Here is an 18,111-nt window from a genome sequence, read left to right as displayed (position 1 = left end):
AGGACCTTAGCAAATACCAACTTCTAAGAGCTTCAATAAAACCTACTTGGGATTCCATCAGACTCAAGTGCCCATGTCAATTATTGTCAATTATTCCACCTATAAGGACATTTCAGATACACAAAAGACACTATTCTGACAGCATGACTGCCCTAAAATGATAACTTTAGCATAATGCACTTGACAATGAGAAAAGCAATAATAGCTATTTTGGGGACAAAAGAAAAATACAATGGATCTGATGACTAAGTGTTCTGGTCCCCAGTGTAAAAGCAAAGTAGATCCCTGTCGTATTTAACTTGATTCTTTTGAATTAAACACTTCCATTAAAGTTTCCCACAGTAGCTTTAATATTTAATTATGTATTCCACCAAAGAAAAGAACAAAATCTTTGCAAAGGGTTTTTTGGGTTTGTTTTTTTTTCTGGATGTGAAATATTTATCAGCATATCTCTTTGGACAAGTATTTTTATCCCCCAGGCACGGAAAAAAACTTCCACGTTCAAATCGGTTTCAAAACATTTTATTTTACAGCTTGAAAGTTTTATATACTTCAGCACCTCATGCCGTGACTTTGTTATTTCACTTGTTAATGAATGGTAATTAAATCTCTTTTGGCTGAAAAGGTTGGAGAGCTCCTGCTGTATTACAAAAACAATTTCTAAAAGTTACAAAAATGCCCAAGTGTCTAGAAATTAAAGCATAAAGTTTGCCATGTTTTGAGTCCAAGTTTTAATCACTCAGAAGAATTTGTGTGGCAGAACAGCATGTCCCAGCAAGTGTGCACAGTCCCCCCAAATTGAACAGACATAATTATGTCACTTTTTATCTACCAGAGTAAACACAATGATGCTCTTAATAATGTACATTGTGGCCACAAACTGCCTTGATCTTCCTAACAACTGTAGCAAACACTGCATAAACCCTATTATACACTACCTACACAGAGAACTGCTACATATGTACATCCAAGGAAAAACTTGTTAATTTTGCATTTGCTCAGCAGGGCTTGAAACATCAGCCTATTAATTTTTCTTCTTTTCTGTATTCTCATTTCTTTCAGGTGTTTTGAGTCAGAAGATAAATGGAGTGTGTGCTCCATAGAAATAACTACATATTAAGGCATTTTGTGGTGTTACAGTGCTAAATAGAGACACAATATTGAAGAATAACTATCTCCACTATCCATTTACATCCGTGCAGGCGTCTGCTGGCATCAAATGGGCAGATTTGGTACACAGTTTGTAAAAAGAACTATGTTAATTCCAATATAAAATGTAAAATATGTAAATGCAATATAAAATGCAATTCCAGTGTAAAAATGTGTTTTATTATATACAATGTACAATTTTTTCCTGAAGGTGATACAGTGATTTCAGTAGATTCTCACAGTTTCTCCAAAAAGAAACTGGGAACAGAAAGGCAACTAGATGAGTGCATTCCTAGACTGCAATTTTGGGAATGGATTTGCTTGAAGGAAAGCCCCCTGTGTTGAAGTGAGGCACATCAGTCCTGAGGGGTGGTAATCTTGTCCTCATATCAATGCTGGATTGCTCCTTCTCCCTTTACATAGAAACAAAGAAACAGAAAATTCATATTTCATTCTGCAGCCCAGAGATGTTTACAAACTAAGGAAATCTGTGTCCTTCAGAGTTTCTTTGATGCAACCATGTATCAAGAGATCATTTTAAAAGCGTTGATTAAAGCCTGTTAAGCTGAACTTCCAAGACTAGGTGTCTGTTTGGTTCTAATTACAAAATTACTGATGGGGTTTGGAATTATTAAAAATTAGAAATAAATGAGCTTTCTTTGTGCTACTACCCAAAACGGTCAGAGCACCTCATTACAGCAAGTACATACATGAGCTCCATGACTTCAGATTTCTAATCACCATCCTGTTCCAGCTGGAATATGCCTGTTTTCAAACAAACAGCTACATCCATCAAAGGCACAATGGGGAGGTTTTGGTCCTTTGTTGAATTTTAATGAATATATAGTGCTATCTGTCTTCACATTTTAACAAAGTTCCAGTGATAATTGCCCTGTCTGTGACATTTGCAGAAAACTCGCAGTGTGCTGTGGGTGCCCTGACAGCCCCAGGGAGTTGCTCCATCTGAGAATCCAGAAGGTCTTGACTTTGATGGCCTCAAGAGGAGGGAACGAGTGTTAGCTGGCTCCACTCTCACAAAGCTGGGGAGGTAAGCAGAGCACTATAAATATGAAGGGCAATACTCCAACCTCACTGCGATATACCTGGATGCTACAGAAAGAGGTCCCTGAGATACTTAAAATTAACCAAGTGGAGATTTATAAACTTCTGGTTTATCATAACAGCAGAAGTCTCAAGGCTTCACAAAGAAGGTCAGTACCATTAGTTTCTTTCACAGTCACTGAGACTGAGACACAAAATCTAGCTTTTGTCACATGAGTATCTTTGCTGAGTCCCCACTATGGGAAAAGAAAACACTTCTGTAATTATTACTTTTCTGTTTGCCCCTAAATAACTGTCAGGATAGGAAGAAGTTCAGAGAAAGCGTGTCAGATGTCTAGTTATGCATCCTTTTCCAAATTTGACCCATACAGAGGTAGGAGAATAGCCAAAAGATGGCACAGATGAATTTAACAACAAAAACCATTTATAACTGGTTTTAGTTGTATCAATGTAGCCCTAATGGATATGCCAGCTGACAGCACTAGTAACTGACATTCGGTATTTAGATAGCTTATCTCATCTCACTATTGGGCTTCTGAGTCTGGAGAGAGAAAATGATCCAGAATCCATGCTCATTTTTCCCTCATGCTCCCATGGAGACAACAAACAGATGTGCTCATCAGTATGGAAAATTCTATGCAACTAAATACTATAATATACTATGCAGAATTAATGTGCAACCAGCCACGTGCAAAAGCTCCCAGATACTATTGACATCACTCAGTGCAGTTATTTACATATATAGGACTGATGGATTAGGTCTCTGGTGTGGATTTAAGCTTCATATTTTCTCACAAATCCTTATCAAGATCAAAATGGGATCCTGGTGCTAGAAACAACTAGGAAAATAGTGATGCAGAAAGGGTTCAAGAAACTGAAGTTAAAAATAGGAAGAGATAGAACAAGAACAGCTAAGACAACTGGGAAAAGCAACATTCAGAATCAGAGAGCTGAAAAAGAAGATTTCAAATTCACAACCAAAATCTTAAACACTGAATTTTCATTTTTAACGCAAAACAAAGCTAAATTCCTGCTGCCACTATATTCCTTCAGCATCACATACAAAGCTGCATTTATTCAATACCACAATGTTAAATCACAACTCAAAGCTATCTTGTGCAAATCAATAAAAGCTTTAGATGATAACTTTGTGTAAGGTTATCTGGGAGTATTAATTCTCTTTCATACTAGGGTAGTCAATAATGGTGTTGATACTATTGTCCTGAGAGGATCCTCTTTTTATTAGCAAAACCAGCTACATTTATTTCAGACATGATGTTAACATTAGCCAGCAAGACAGAGAATCAAGCCAGTGGTTTTCTGTCAGTTGGGATTTAGAGATATCTGAGATTGCATGAATCAAATGGCTCTGGCTCTTTGGCCAGCATCCACACAGCAGGCACTGCCTGTCCAGCCCTGCCTGAAGCAGCAGGGGTGTGGGATGGCTGGATGGCAGGGAAGGGGACTCTTTGGGGAAGAACCTGACTGCACAACAGGTTCTCTCTGTGCAGAAAGCCAGCAATGTGTCTTGCACACCTGGGAGGCTGGAGAAGGAGGGCTGCACTAGGTTGTTTTCCCTTGCCAACACAAAGCACAGCCTAGAAACAGCAAAAGTTGCAGTTACCCAGGGCTGACATGCCCAGTTATGCCTCTGGGTGCTTCAAAGCAGGATGCATCCCAACAGGCTTGACTGGGGTACAAAGCAATGAGGGGCAGAGGAGAGAAAAGCCCAGCAGCACCCCTTGCCTGCCACAAAATGAGAGAGGTGCAAGCCAGGGCTGGAAGCACAGGGCTGGTGCCTGCTGAGGCTGTGGTGGGGGCCACAAGATGATGCCAGCCTGCAGAAGCACCACTAACAGCACCTGAATGTGCTTCCAAGACACAGATGTCACAAAGACACCAATACTCAACAGACTACAGTGGCATCAGCGGCAGGTATCTATCCTGGTCCTATAAACAGTGTATCCAGTACTAAATGACTTTCAATATGAAATTCCTTTCACTGTATAGCATGCCCCTGTTCAGCCACCATCAACTTACTCAGTATTTTTTATTTTAAAGCAATTATGTCCTTAGCAAGTGGAGTTTTTATGACAGAAATTAATTCTAGGTAAGATATAACAATAAAATGTGGGTTAACTTCTCATTTTATGAACAGAAAGAGACATGATGCCAGAATCCAAAATAGAAATATCAAATCTACTGTGAAGGAGACACTTAGCTGCTGGAAATGGATTATCAGGCATTATGGTAAACTCACATATTGATCCTAAAGCTCAAGAAAGGCCATTAGCATTGCAAAATTGTTGGTAATTCCAAACATTAAAGTAACATTATGCAATTTGCAGATGGACAAAAGTCACTGTTTATCACTGATTATTTTGCTAATTTAGTCATCAAATCATTTGTTGTCTGAAATTAAAGAAGAAATGATAAAGGCAACTTTGAATTATATTCAGCAGTAGAAGAGAACCATTGGCTTTAGTGTGTGAGGAAGGCACAGGCTGAGGATGGAAATGAGTGGAAAGACAAAAGGTTTTCTGTGCATACAGAAAACTTGGTAACAGATCACATCATCTCACAGCAGAAATCTAAGAAATCTCTTGTTAAAAGTAATGCCCACCCTCAGCAAGTTTTCAGATGATGAGCTGAATGGGGCAGCTGACTCACCTGAGGGATGGGATACTATCCAGAGGTACCTGGATAAGCTCAGGAAGTGGGCCCATGGAATCTCTTGAGGGTCCACGAGATCAACTGTGAGTTGCTGCACCTGAGTCAGGGCAAGCCCTGGCATCAATCCAGGCTGGGGGATGAGCAGATGGAGAGCAGCCCTGCCCAGAAGGACCTGGGGGTGCTGTGGGTGACATGAGCCAGCCATGTGCACTCACACCCCAGAAATCCTGCTGCAATAGGATAGGGGATAAGGGGTTTTAATTAAAGGAAGGTAGATTTAGACTAGATATAAGAAGGAAATTTTCTGTTATGAGGGTGGTGAAAGACTGGCCCAAGTTGCCCAGAGAGGTGGAAGATACCCCATCCCAGAAATATTCAAGGTCAGACTGGGGCTCTGAGCACCTCATCTGGATGGAGATGTCCCTGCTCATTGCAGGGGGGTTGGACTAGATGGCCTTTAAATGTCCCTTCCAAACCAAACTGCTCTATAATTCTATGCTTTGATGTCAGAGACAAGACACTAATCTGTGTTCTTTGGGCACCATCTCATTGGGATGAATAATTTAACTGGACTGCAGAATGTGTTCAGCAACATCTCTGATGGATGTTCTTGTCCTGGCCATAGACCAGACTGAAGGAACATGGAGGATAACATTCAGGAAAATTAGGCAACGAAACTGTATCACCTCAGTCAAATTTGGCCACATTCTGATCCAAAGGGTCTAAACCAAAAATCTAGCTTATGCGGAAAGTTGTGTAGACAAAACTGTTGTTTTCCCATACTTCTTCTGTTGCTCCTTGCATTTCTGAGAAAGATATTTCTTTTTCACTTCCAGAAGCTCATTGTTAAGTCTTTCAATTTCATTTTTGTATTCTTTGCTCTGCGTTTCACACATGCTCAGTTCTGAGGACAAAGCCTAATAAACAAAACACAAACAGCAGAAACAGGAGATGTTGCTTCACTTACACATAATTGAGTATTTTTACAAGCACTTTCTCCTTTTATATTTGATGATGTAAGACATGATCATTTTCTACCACAATTCTTTTTCCACTTGATGTTTCATTTGATTTCACCTCTGTTCACCTAAAAACATCTTACAAAATAAAGGTTATGCCATTTAACCATAATACAATGCTCCAAGCTTTACGGGAATGGCAGTAATAGATACATTAGCTCTTAATTTCTGGGACATAAAGCTGGGCAAAAATCCAAAATTAAGGTCTTAATAAATCAGGGAATTATTTTATAATAATGGGGTTTATTCACAGGGATGCACTGCTAAGTGGAGTAATTCAGTCCACACAGAAAAGTAGTACAAGGCACTGCAAATATGAATACAAAGCCACTTATATGTGAATCAGTAAAATTTAAAAAACAGAGAAGCATGCATAGTGCACCTTCTTTCTTTCAAAAGGGTAATAGCTTGACCTGGCACCCCAAAATGGCATGCATGCCATCATGCTGTGCCTGAAATACAAAGCAGCAATTGACTGCATTAAGGACAAATAAGGACCGTGTGGAGAACTTCAAATCACATTCAGTTTAGCTAAACTCTGGCTTCTATTTTACATTTTCTACATTGTTTTTCTTCTCCATGGAAAGCTAAGATTTGCATAACAGCCTCTTTGTTTCCTAAGAGCCCATCTGCTCCTGCATTTTTTTCCTCGTGGTTAGTATAGACGTGATTATGATGCAGTGAACAGGAGATGATGACTTCAACAGAGAGAGGAGCTGCAGAAGTAGATGAACTCCTGGGGAGACTGATCTCTCATGCAGGCAAGAACAGAAGAACAGCTTATTCATAGAATATCATGGAATTCTATCAAAGAATCACTTTTTAATATTATGCTTTTAAAATTTTCTACAAGATACTTTTGGAAGCAGGAACTCCTCCCTCCAACTGACAAGGGGTTAGAACAGGTTCCTCTTGTCATCTCCACAAAATCTGCAAATCTAAATATACACATACACATGGCAAGTGAAGTATCAGTAACTTAAGACTGGATTCTCAGTATATTCCCACTAGTGTGTTAAAAAGAAGACAAAATGGCTTTGATTTGCTTCTTAAAGATATTAACAGTTTACGATAAAGGGAAGAAGAATAAGCTGAATGAAAAGCTGGCAGTATTCCAGAATGCCCATGCAAAAAACATATTTACAGCATTGTGCTGATAACTCATATTGTAATAAGACTTTTCCTCTATTTTAATTAAACAAAGTAGCATAATGTGCAAAAAAAAAGTTCATTTACTGCTCTGTTTTGTCCCTTGAGGACAGCAGTGATAACCCTGCTTTCCTGGTCTAATGCACTCGGGCAGGCACACAGCTCTCTGAGGCTCTCCCTGCCCAGGGACAGCGGGCACCTCTTACTTTGATCTGCTTGGTCTTCTCGCGGAGGATGTTCCGGTACTGCTGCAGCTGCTCCGTGGCCTCGGGCCCAGGCTGCCGGGCCAGTACGTGCCTCAGCTCCACATACAGCTTCTCCTTTTCCTAAGGAAGGGACAAGAGGTGGAGCTCTCATTAAATTCCTAATACAGCAGCACAGCCTGAGAGGAAATCAACCTCACTGAAAATTGCAACTCAGTCAGGAAGGTATTTGGAGAAACAAATCTGCCTGGGTGTCAGGCTTTCCTCACTAGCCATAAGGTGTTTAAAGTTGTTGTGATAGCAATGAGAGAGCTCATTAAGATAAATATCCAGCTACTTCAAACCATGAATGAAATGCTCTTAAACACCATCACCAGCAAGCACTCTCTGCCTCAGCACTTACTGGAAGAGTATCCAGGGCTGGGAAATTAATCACTAGAAACTGTGCTTATTGCAATCTTTCTTCTTATGAGTCACATTGCCTTACATTAAGGAGCACAGCTTCACCCAACAGGATGTGAGCTGGCTATAGAAATGTCAGCAAAGGACTGTACAAAAGAGTTACTTCCTTCAAAGAAAATCCTGCAAAGCACATGTACACACACACAGATATTTATATATATATAACCTTTCGGTTTAACTGCAGGGGCTCTGGGAAAGGGAAAGAAATTATAAACAGCAACAATTATAACTAGCACAATTACCAAGTAATTTTTGTCATGCGTGTTCTTGTCCTTTATGTTGGAACAGTAATACTTGTGGGAGTTGGATATTGCCATGCCTGAAAAGAAACCACACCATGGACCCACTTACAGCTTTCTGCACTGAAATGCTGCTTTCAGCTGTGTTTTGAGAGTGTACTTGTTTTTAGTCTGAGGAATAAAGCTCTGAAAAAAACCATCTTTATAGTTTTGCACATTACAATAGTTTTACTATCTACCCTGGAAAACTAAGATCATTAAATAGTATTATTTAGTAAGATCATTTCATTTTCAGGTACATTGAAAACTGGAATTTAAAAGAAGACTAGCAGACAAAAAATTTAACTGAGGAAGACAAAAACCCCAAGAAGAAGGTAGGCTAGGTGATTATTTACACTGGATTTGGCAAAGCCCCCTTTAACTGTATTTTTTATAAAGTCTCTCTACAACTCTTACCACAGAATCTGTCTGTTGATGTGGAAAATGGTGCCATCACATCATCTCAAACTGCTACATTTGGTCTTTCTCAGTGGTTGAGCCAGGGTTTTCAGAAGTGGTTTGCTATTTTGAAGATGTAAAATTTTAGGTGTCCAGTGTTCAAGAGCATAAGGAGTCTGGAGTTTTTAGACCTCATCATTTTCTGAAAACTATGGACTACAATGGTCACAAGTTGGGACCTGAAAATGGAATCACTTCAAATCATGCCTTACTGTTGCAAGCATTGTCCTTAAACTCTTCAGATTGCTGAGGAACAATTCCTTATAAATTAAATTGTTCACAGCTTATCTCTGGAAGAATCAAAACCTCCTGAGAGTCTGACTGAGGTTTGCATGCAGCAAATACTAAATTGATAATTCAGTCTGAATAAAGAGTTATTATTCCACTTCATAGTGGTATTCCCACTACCAACTTTTCTTTCTGAAGAAGTAAGATTTTACTGCAAGGTAAAAACAACTGCAAAAGAAAAATCCACCTTGTTAAAATCTGGCCAGTCAATATTAACATTTCAACCCTGAATGTATCATATATTTGTATTTTGTAATAGTGTAATGGTAATTTGGATAAATATGGGGCAACTGATGGATTGAAGGTCTTAAGTGCAATTGTTTTCCGTTTTTTTCTCTCCCTACCCTCTAGAACAGCCAACCAAGCGCTTCAAACACTGTGCAATGGTGTGTATAATAACCTCATTTAGAGACAAAGCATGCAATTCTATTGTAAGGAGAATCTATTTTATGCAGCAGAGACTCATTAGGTGTCCAATATATATTGTATCCATAATCCAACAGAGGCAGAACCAGATGTCTTATAATGCATATCTTGTCCTTCCTTGCTGAGCACTGTCCATCTCTTTTACATCTAGTCAATTAATTTGTCAGTGGGTTAGAAGCACCGTATGTCAGCAAAATATTAAAAGAAAACCCTGGATACTTCTTTCCTCCTCAGCAGAAGCTTGTATTCACAGGTTGGCATTTTTTTAATTTCTGAAATTTTACCCCAGGATCCAAAAACTAAATTAAAAAGAAATAAATTAATTTCAATTAATTTAAAAACACCAACCACAAGAGTAAATCTATGTGAGTCACAAGGTACATTGGCAGGTGCTTCCATCTCTACACATAAGAAATCAGAAATAACCAAGAAAAAAATATCAGCACAAATTCATAAAGAAAAACTTTGTTTTCTGTAATAGATTAGGTCAATCCATTATGACTGGGTTTCTTTGGCTCGTCCCAAACTGCCTCCCCTCACATTTCCCTCCCTCCTCACACCAGGCCTCCAAAAAAACACACATTTTACTACAGTTGTGAGGTTTTTAGATCAAGGAACTTAAGAGTCATAGTGAGGCACAACTCTTCTTCCTGAGGTGAAGGGAGAGCCATCAAATCTCTGTAAATCCATGCTGTTAAGCCTCCACTGGTAAGAGTAATGTACCTGTGATCAGATCAGGTCTGGGCCAGTAACAAAGCTTTTTACTAGATCCCTCCACCACAAAATTCCCTAGGAATTCAGCAGATGTGTGACTGTAGGACTGAGCCCATAACATCAACAAGCTTCAGTGGTCTATGACACAAACTAAGCCAAGATGATGGTGGAGAGATGATGGCACATTCATTTTTTGTATGTAGGGCATGCTGGGACACTCAGACTGAGGACTACAGTTAAATTTCAGGCATTCCAAAGAGAATTTCAGGACCTCTGTGAATACCTGCTATAAAAATTCTGCAAATAAAATGACACATTATTTTTAGAATAGCCCTTCCTGCCTTGGATTTGTTTCCCAGGGGATCTCTGAGGAGCTCACAGATTTGTCTGTAGGCCCAGCCATGACAGTAATTTTCTTCATCCCTAAGTCTCTCACCCATTAATTTGGAGAGGGAGGGTGGGGAAGTAAGTGGTTCTTTCCCCTAAATTTAACTAGGTGCTGTCTCTGACATATTCTGTAGATCTCCTGGCCTGTTTGATATACAGCAAATTGAGAAAAAATATTTTCTTCTGCAGAAGACTGGCTAGCATTTGGCAAACTCATGGCTTTGGTGGGGATAAGAAGGCAGTCAAGGTGCCATGGGGGATTTCTTGTTTATTGGCACTATAACCAAAATGTCAGGGCTGTGCTGGACTCCAAAGGCATTTTGTTTACAATGCCAGGCAGCAGCAGAGCATCCTTAGGGATGGTGATTCCTCTTCATAAGTGTTAAACAGGACACAGAAATCTGGATTATACACATACACAGACATACATATCTAGTCAGTCATTTTAGCTGTATAAGCTATGTGTTGTTGTGTACACCTAGCAGTAGCTGTTGGCTCAAGACATCTATCTTTAAAAGTTTTATGAGGTAAAGAAAAAAATTAGCATATGGTGACCTTCAGATATCTTATAATAACAGAAGAAAGTTGCCTCCAGCACTATGAGAAATGTGCAGTATAAACTTTCTCTGTAAACACTGTCTCCTGCTCTTTCCTGTCTATTCCACATCCATCAGCAAACACCCTTGCAAGGATGCAGTTCCCTAGAACAGCTCCTGTTTTCATTATCACCTAGACGCTTCTTAATCTTTCACCAGTGTGAGGTTTGTTATTGGATAAATTATGTTTGAAAGAGGATGACATTGAGGCAGCACTAACACTGTGTTAGATGTTTTGGGTTTTCCTGTGAAAACCACCTGCTTGAAGGAAAGGCTGGGATAGTCTCATCTTTGGTGAAATCTGCACACATTTGTCTTGTGACTTATTTCTCCAGTTGATAATAATGCTTCTCAAGAGCAGTTCTGTTTCCTTGGCACAGAGCAAACTACACCAAATTGACTGGCATTTTCAAAACAGCTTAATGAGAGAGGAAAGAAACCTTGGAGCACCTTGTAAGGTCTTCACCCTTGGCTTTTTGCAACAGCAAGAGCTGAATGCTGCAGTATCACCATCTTCCACAAACAACAAAGTATGAACATTTCCACCTGGAGTGCAGCTGCAACTTATTTTTATTATTATTGCTAGAAACTGTTACTATCACATCTTCCCTAATAAGGGTGTAGGAAAACAGTATTTTTTCCAATGAACAAATAAACACATATACTCCTTTCAGCTTCTGAACTCTGAGACACAAGGTTAAGAATCTATCCAAAGAAAATGGCATGGATGTGTCTTGCTGGAGTAACAGCTACAGTACCATTTTTACTATTGACATTACACAAGAATTTATAAAATCATTAATCAGAGTAGCTCATTTAATCACAGTATTTCTACTTTACATTGCAGAAGATTATCAATTAATTATCTCTTATTCTATATGTGTGAGCAGAAATACACACACATACGCACATGAAAGAGAGCTGTTCCTTGAAGGTGAGAATTACCCCTAACATGACGTGGATAGATGTAAATATTCCAACTATTTTCACAGTGCCTGCAGCTTGACAGCTGGGATGAAGAGAGCTCTAAACAGACTTTTGTTTTGTATTCTAGTAGCACTTTGTCTTCAAGTGACCCGGAGGAGATCAGAGGTTGATACAAATCTTATCAACAAGGTTTCTAAATATTCTAAGTGAGTAAGTCTACAAAGCAAATCATGGGGAACCTTTTACTGTATAATAATTGCATTATGCAGGATTCTAAGAAAAAAAACCCCAAAGACTATTTGACTTAAAAACCTCTGTATTTTATTGTCAGTGTAACAGCATGTATTTCAGCTATTCAATAGCCATTTAGATTTTTAAAATTTTAGATGAATCAAAGAATTATCACAGCTCTGTTGATAATTAGCTGCAGGTGATAGCTTGGGGTGAGGATTCCCAGTAGACCTAGCTTCTGTTCCACTTCCGACTGATCTGAGAGATGACCTCAAAGGGTCAGAGAGATTGCAGAGCTCCTTCTAGAAATATCTATTTTTAAGTTAGGTACCTACATCTCTTTAGTCACCTGCTTGACTTAGATCTTTAGATTTCTCTGAAAGATGAGAGTACTTTGCTTCAAGTCCTTTGGTGTTCTGGAATTGCTACCTCTGAACAGCTGTCTCAAAGTCAAGCCACCACTTAAATCTACAATACCTGTCTAACAAGGCAGTAAAGCTTACATACATCTTTTTGACAGGACAGCAGAGTTCCCTTGCATATGTCAAATACCTCAGGGAAGAAAGACTGTTCTCCTGTTCCACTTTGGAACCTATTAAGAAATAACAGTACATCTAAGAAACACACATAGCAATTCTGAAATCATGAATGTTTTAATGCATGGCTTCCTTCAAACTCACTGTAATTAGAGCTGAGTCTCTGCTATTCTTCAAGGAGTTCTGTTTCAGCTCCCCTTGCCTGCTTCTTAAAATTCAAAGAAACAGAAACAGGACTAAAGGAAGGGGAAAGACAGTGAATCCTAATGTCCATGTAAAGACAACTGCTGTGCTCAAGTGTCCCATCCCCTGTTTAAGATTACAGCTGTATCTGCTTAGACAGGCATGGGAAGCCTTGAGCTCTGAGCCTCCAAGAGGTGCAGCACTTGGCTGACTGATGCACCCCACTTGGTAGAGACTCTCCCTACTGAGGTTCATGGCTCCTGTGCACTCAGCAGCACATTTCTGGATGTCTCAAGAGAAAAGTGGAGAAATGGGATTCTTTCTACACCTGATTGTGTCCTCCTATGTACCATTTTAAGACAGCCTTCTAAAAAACCCAACCAGCCACAGTGACTCTGCCTGCCTTTCTCTAACAGCTGCAGCATTTTTCTGCCTGTATTCCCTCAACAACAGCACCATTCACAGTAAGAATGAAAATAACAGAACTGGAATAAAACAGAATTAGTCTGTCCTTATGGAATTACTTTTTTTTTTTTGCGGGGGGTTGCTGTTGTTACAACTGTCATACAAGATCATAATCCATCACTGACTGTGATGCTGTAGATTGTCCGTATCTTGCTGCTGAGGGAAGAGCAGAACAGCCTTATCTTAGCACAAGAACACCCGCCAAAGGGTGAATACTAAAGATGTACCTCTAGCTCTGGGCCACCCTATAGAATATGGGGTTGTGAATGTATTGCCACACTGCTGCTGCACTCCTGCAGTGTTTCAGCTTCTCTGGCAGATTCTGGATGGCTGACAGTCAGTATCGGATTGCTACAGCACTGCAAAGTCTGTGCGCTGCAATGTATTCAGTCAGCACAACAAGTCATTTATTTTCCCTTAACAAGATAACTGGTTGATTAATATACTTTACCCTGGGGTGCACAGCAGATTTATTTCCTTCTCAGATACATGCTGAACACAGGAATGAGGAGTAAACAAGGTTGTTTTCAGTCGTTATTTACTGGAACAATTCCTCAACTTTTTATCCAAGCTTTTTTCTAGCAAACTAATGTTGAAGTTAAGGGCAATTCTGGCTAAGAACTTTAGGATTGGGTCATTTTACAAAATATTTTCAGTCTAATGATACAAGGCATCCATGCTCAGGATTCTGGGTTCAAACCAAATATAACGTATTTGAATAAAACACTTTGGTGATCACTGTTTCTGTTTTGCTGATGCAAATTACAAATGACAGTGCTATGTCTTAGGTTCTTATATGGCATCCTTGTTTCAGAATCTGAATGGTATTAAATCTTTATTGTACACATGCTGAAGAACTGCTTCCAGCCAGGGCAGTGATCCTCTTCTCATCCTACAAGAGTTCTGGACACTAAGAGTTATTATGTGAATTGCCAAAGTTCACTAAAACTCTTTGAAGACACACAGGAATGAAATTCAGTCTCCCTGTCCCCCAGAACAACCATGCTGGTGGCTGTGTCAATATTCCTGCTCCTTGCATTTCAGAAATAGCAGGCCTGGACTACAGCAGGAGGTTACAAATGTAGGAGAAAACTCACAATAAGCCAACGTGTACTTGAAGACAACAACTTCTTCAGGCATGCTAAACTTCATGGACTGGGAGTACATGTATTAGAATGCAGGACACAAAACTATGCTGGACACTAATCTATGAAGGATAGTACTTGTGCAGTTTAAACAAATCTTGCATGATGAGGAGGGATGACATCTGATGACCCACCAGAGTTATCTTTCAAGCTCAAACTCAAGTAAATATATAAATTATTTTTAAAAACCTGTAAGACAGATTCCGCATTCATGTATACTTACCACCTAAAAACCCTAAGGGATTTTTACTCTGCCTGCAACTTCCTCAGCTTTGTAAATAACAACTGAATATTTCTGACCAAAACATCATTAGATGAGCTAAAAATGGTGCAGATCCCCAGAAGTTATTTTCTCAAATAAACTTGCACCTTGCTTCTGTCCAGAACCATTTATCATGGGAAAACTGTTTTATTTATGAAGGCGGGGTAGTTTCACAAAGAGTCAATAAAAATTAACTCTTCCACTAAGAAAACTGTTCACCAAAAGTATTTTGTTTGCTCACTAGGTAATCTGCTTTGCTCCCCATTTCTCAGTGCCAGAAATATTGAAAGTATTTTTATTGGAAAATTATTTTATCACCCTAAAGAGCAGCCAATTATCTCCACCTGGTGACATTAAAGTGATCAGCATACTTCCTACCCATTTTTTTCAAAACTGTGTTTAAACAAACATACCAAAAAAGAGGCTATTTTTCTGGGAAAACTTTATTCTCTTCCACTTGAATTGCAACATACGTGGGAGGAGGGAAAGAATCTAAATGTCAGTGTGTTTTTAAGAGCAGTTTATCATGCTGCAAATTTCTATAGCATAGAACGTCTTCTAATTCTAGATGGACTGAGATTAGAAGGTCTAAAATAAACTAATGCACCAAGAAGTGTATTGGAAATATGCAGAAATACAAAATCAACTCCTTTCTGAGGAGAGCAAGGGCAAGAACTGAACATTCCTCAGATATCTATTGAATTATTAATGCTTACACAAAACTTTCAGGTAGACATGTAGACCCTCAAGAGACCTTCACACAGGTGAGTCATACCTTGCATGTTTTTGAGATATGATTCCTTACTACATCATCACAGGAGTGCATATGAGCCCTGGTAAATTGCACCAAGATTTAACACAATTATCATACAATTAGCTTAGTGTGAATGGTTCTGCCCTACTCACTGAAACCTGCTGGCTAAACAATTAATTTTTTAAAAATTAAATGATTAAATTAATTGGGAAAAAATATCAATGTCAAAACAAAAGACACTAGAGATATTCTAATTGCATGGAAAAATCATCATGCCAGGCATAGAATCACTAAAAGACATTAATCCTTCAGTTTAAAACCAATATTAAATACAAACCATCTCCACTTTGAGTCAAAGCTAAAATCCTCACTCAAAGTCCTAGTTTAGCAATGAACCTTTCAAACACAGCGAAAGGAAAACAAAAGAATGGCACAAGAAGGAAAGAATCTAAGAGTAGTCCTAAAGGGTGACTTGATGCATTAGGTACTTCCATATGTCACTTCATACTGCATTGGAGATTCCAATTCAAATAAGTTTCAAGGTATTGGACTGAAATTATTTTGATGGCACTAATTCCGTAGACTGTTATGCATCATAATATTGAGCTGGTAATGAGACATTTTTTATCTATCACAAGTTAGAACTGGGTTGCAGCCAGAGTTCATGGGCACACATCTTTTCATTTGAAAAAAGAACAGAGCTTGTATTTGGAGTCTAAATCAAGGCTATTCTTACTGTGTGCCTTTGACACATCCGCCTAATTCTGCATGACACTGGGGAAGTAAACTTTTTCTTTATGATTCATATCCAGCTGAAAGCCAAAAAGTAAATGTTAGGCCTGAGTCCTTATGGTATTTCCCATTTCTTTATTTCAATGCAAATCCCTTGAAATTCCAGTCACCAACTTAGAACTGGAGCCATAATCTCAAACCTCACACTCCACCCAGTACTGTTTTCTCACTTTTTTTCCTTAAGGCACATAGCAACATTTAAGTTTTTTATAAGGACAGGAAAGCATTTTTCTGCCTTTCTCCTCCCCCCTGTCCAGGAACCATTTGATCAATGGCTAGAAGTTTTGGCAGCTTAGCTTTCTCAGTCAGGATCAGAGAATACCACGTTGGAAGTAAACCTCAAGATTTTTATGGTCCAACCTTTCTTTCATTCCCGTTTCCTTATATTGGTGACCACATATGAGAGCAAACAGTAAATTTGCTGCCCCTTTAATGGGACCACTCCTGCAACGGCTTTGGGATTAGATCTTAAATTGACAGCTTTTAAATCTCTGAATCATATCATAGAAGGTTTGTAAGGGGACCTCAAGGATCTTCTCGTCCAGCCTTTCTCAGCAAAAGCACCATCTTGACAAGATGGCCCAGTACCCTGTCCAGATGGATCTTAAAAATGTCCAGTGTTAGGAAATGCACCACTTCCCCAGGGGGATTATTGCCATGCCTTCCAAATGTTCTCATTGTTAACAACTTTCCTCTTGTGTACAATCAGAATTCCACAGGAGTAACCTGAACCTATTACCCCCATCTTTGCCATGTGATTCCTTGTAAAAAGAAAATCTCCACCTTCTTTTTAACCACCATTTAAATACTGGAAGATGGTTATAAGTTCTCCCCTCAGCCTTGTTTTCTCAAAGCCAAACAAATCCAGTAGTTTCAGACTTTCCTCCTATGGCAAGCTTCCCAATCCTTTACCATTGTGGCCCTCTTTTGGACCCACTCCAGCCTGTCCATCTTTTCTATATAGCAGGGACCAAACTGAGCACAGTATTGTATGTGTGGCCTGACAAGTGCTGAATAACCTCTGCTAGTGATGCCCTTGTTGACATAACCCAGCACCCTGTTGCCCTTCTTTGCTGCAGCAGCAGAATGTTCACTCATACTGAGCTTACTGTCCACCAGGATGCCCAGGTTCCCTTCCAGCCATGTAGATCCCAGCTTGGCCTGCATTCCTGGATTGAACTTCCAGCTTTAAGACCTTACACTTGTCCTTGCTGAACTTCACTCTTTTAAAGCACTGTTGCTATTTCACTTCTCCTGTTTAACAGTAGGCCAATATTTTCTTTCTGTTTCTGCTTGTTGTTTACATACCTGAAGAGCTTTTTCTTGTGGTTTTTTTACTACTGGCCAATTTCAGTTCAGTTAGTGGTGCAATTCCTTTGTGCTGATCTGTTTATGCCAGCTACAGCCTATGCAATTAGATGCAATTTTACTGGCAGGCAATTCTTCTGCCATTCAAGAGCTGCTATAAGCTAAATCAGAAAAGTGACTTTTTTGCTGGTAGAAATGGGGCTTTTAAGCATAGAAAGGGCCTAGAGCTCACCCTTTTAATTGAGGGCTGAGAGAACTGCTAGCTTGAGCTGCAAGATAGGGTGTTAATCCAGAGCTTCCAGAGGAAGTCAAATCCTCCAGGAAACAGAGATAGAAAAGCACCAAGTCCTACTATACTATAAAAAGCTAAAAAGAAAATTTCCCTTTTCATTTTTGGATGGAAAATCCCTTCAAAAGACTGACTTCATATATAAATGAAAAAGGAGCAGTAAAGAAAGGATTGCATTTTGGCAGTGGATTTTGCAGTTCACCTGTAAGTTTCAGTGCATACAAAGAGCTATCCTAAGCTACCTCTGCTGAAATCTCTCTAAAGACAAGATGACAGAGGAACAAAAATGGGCAGGTCAAAAGAGACTTTTAGGGATTCCACAGTCATTAGTTCCCTGAAGTGAATTGCAGTTAT

At 39.3% G+C, this 18,111-nt stretch overlaps 1 protein-coding gene across 3 annotated transcripts in view; it reads right to left on the bottom strand.

Moving 5' to 3' along the window:
• Positions 1-506: 506 nt before the first annotated feature.
• Positions 507-18,111, bottom strand: part of CFAP58 (cilia and flagella associated protein 58) — a 56,169-nt gene continuing 38,564 nt past the window's right edge. The window contains exons 16-18 of one of the 3 annotated variants that reach the window (XM_002193972.7): positions 7,259-7,378; positions 5,668-5,801; positions 507-1,562 (exon numbers count right to left, since the gene is read on the bottom strand). In XM_002193972.7, coding sequence (XP_002194008.7) covers positions 1,442-1,562; positions 5,668-5,801; positions 7,259-7,378 — 375 coding nt within the window. In that variant the 3' untranslated portion in view covers positions 507-1,441. Of the gene's footprint in view, positions 1,563-5,570; positions 5,802-7,258; positions 7,379-18,111 lie in introns of all 3 variants that reach the window. The other 2 variants (XR_003961141.4, XM_030276366.4) reach the window with 2 other exon arrangements.

This window comes from Taeniopygia guttata, chromosome 6 (assembly GCF_048771995.1).
Source record: "Taeniopygia guttata chromosome 6, bTaeGut7.mat, whole genome shotgun sequence".
In the NCBI taxonomy this organism is placed as follows: domain Eukaryota; kingdom Metazoa; phylum Chordata; class Aves; order Passeriformes; family Estrildidae; genus Taeniopygia; species Taeniopygia guttata.
The sequence above is the reverse complement of the archived record's forward strand: the minus strand, read 5'-3'. Positions and strand labels throughout refer to the sequence as shown.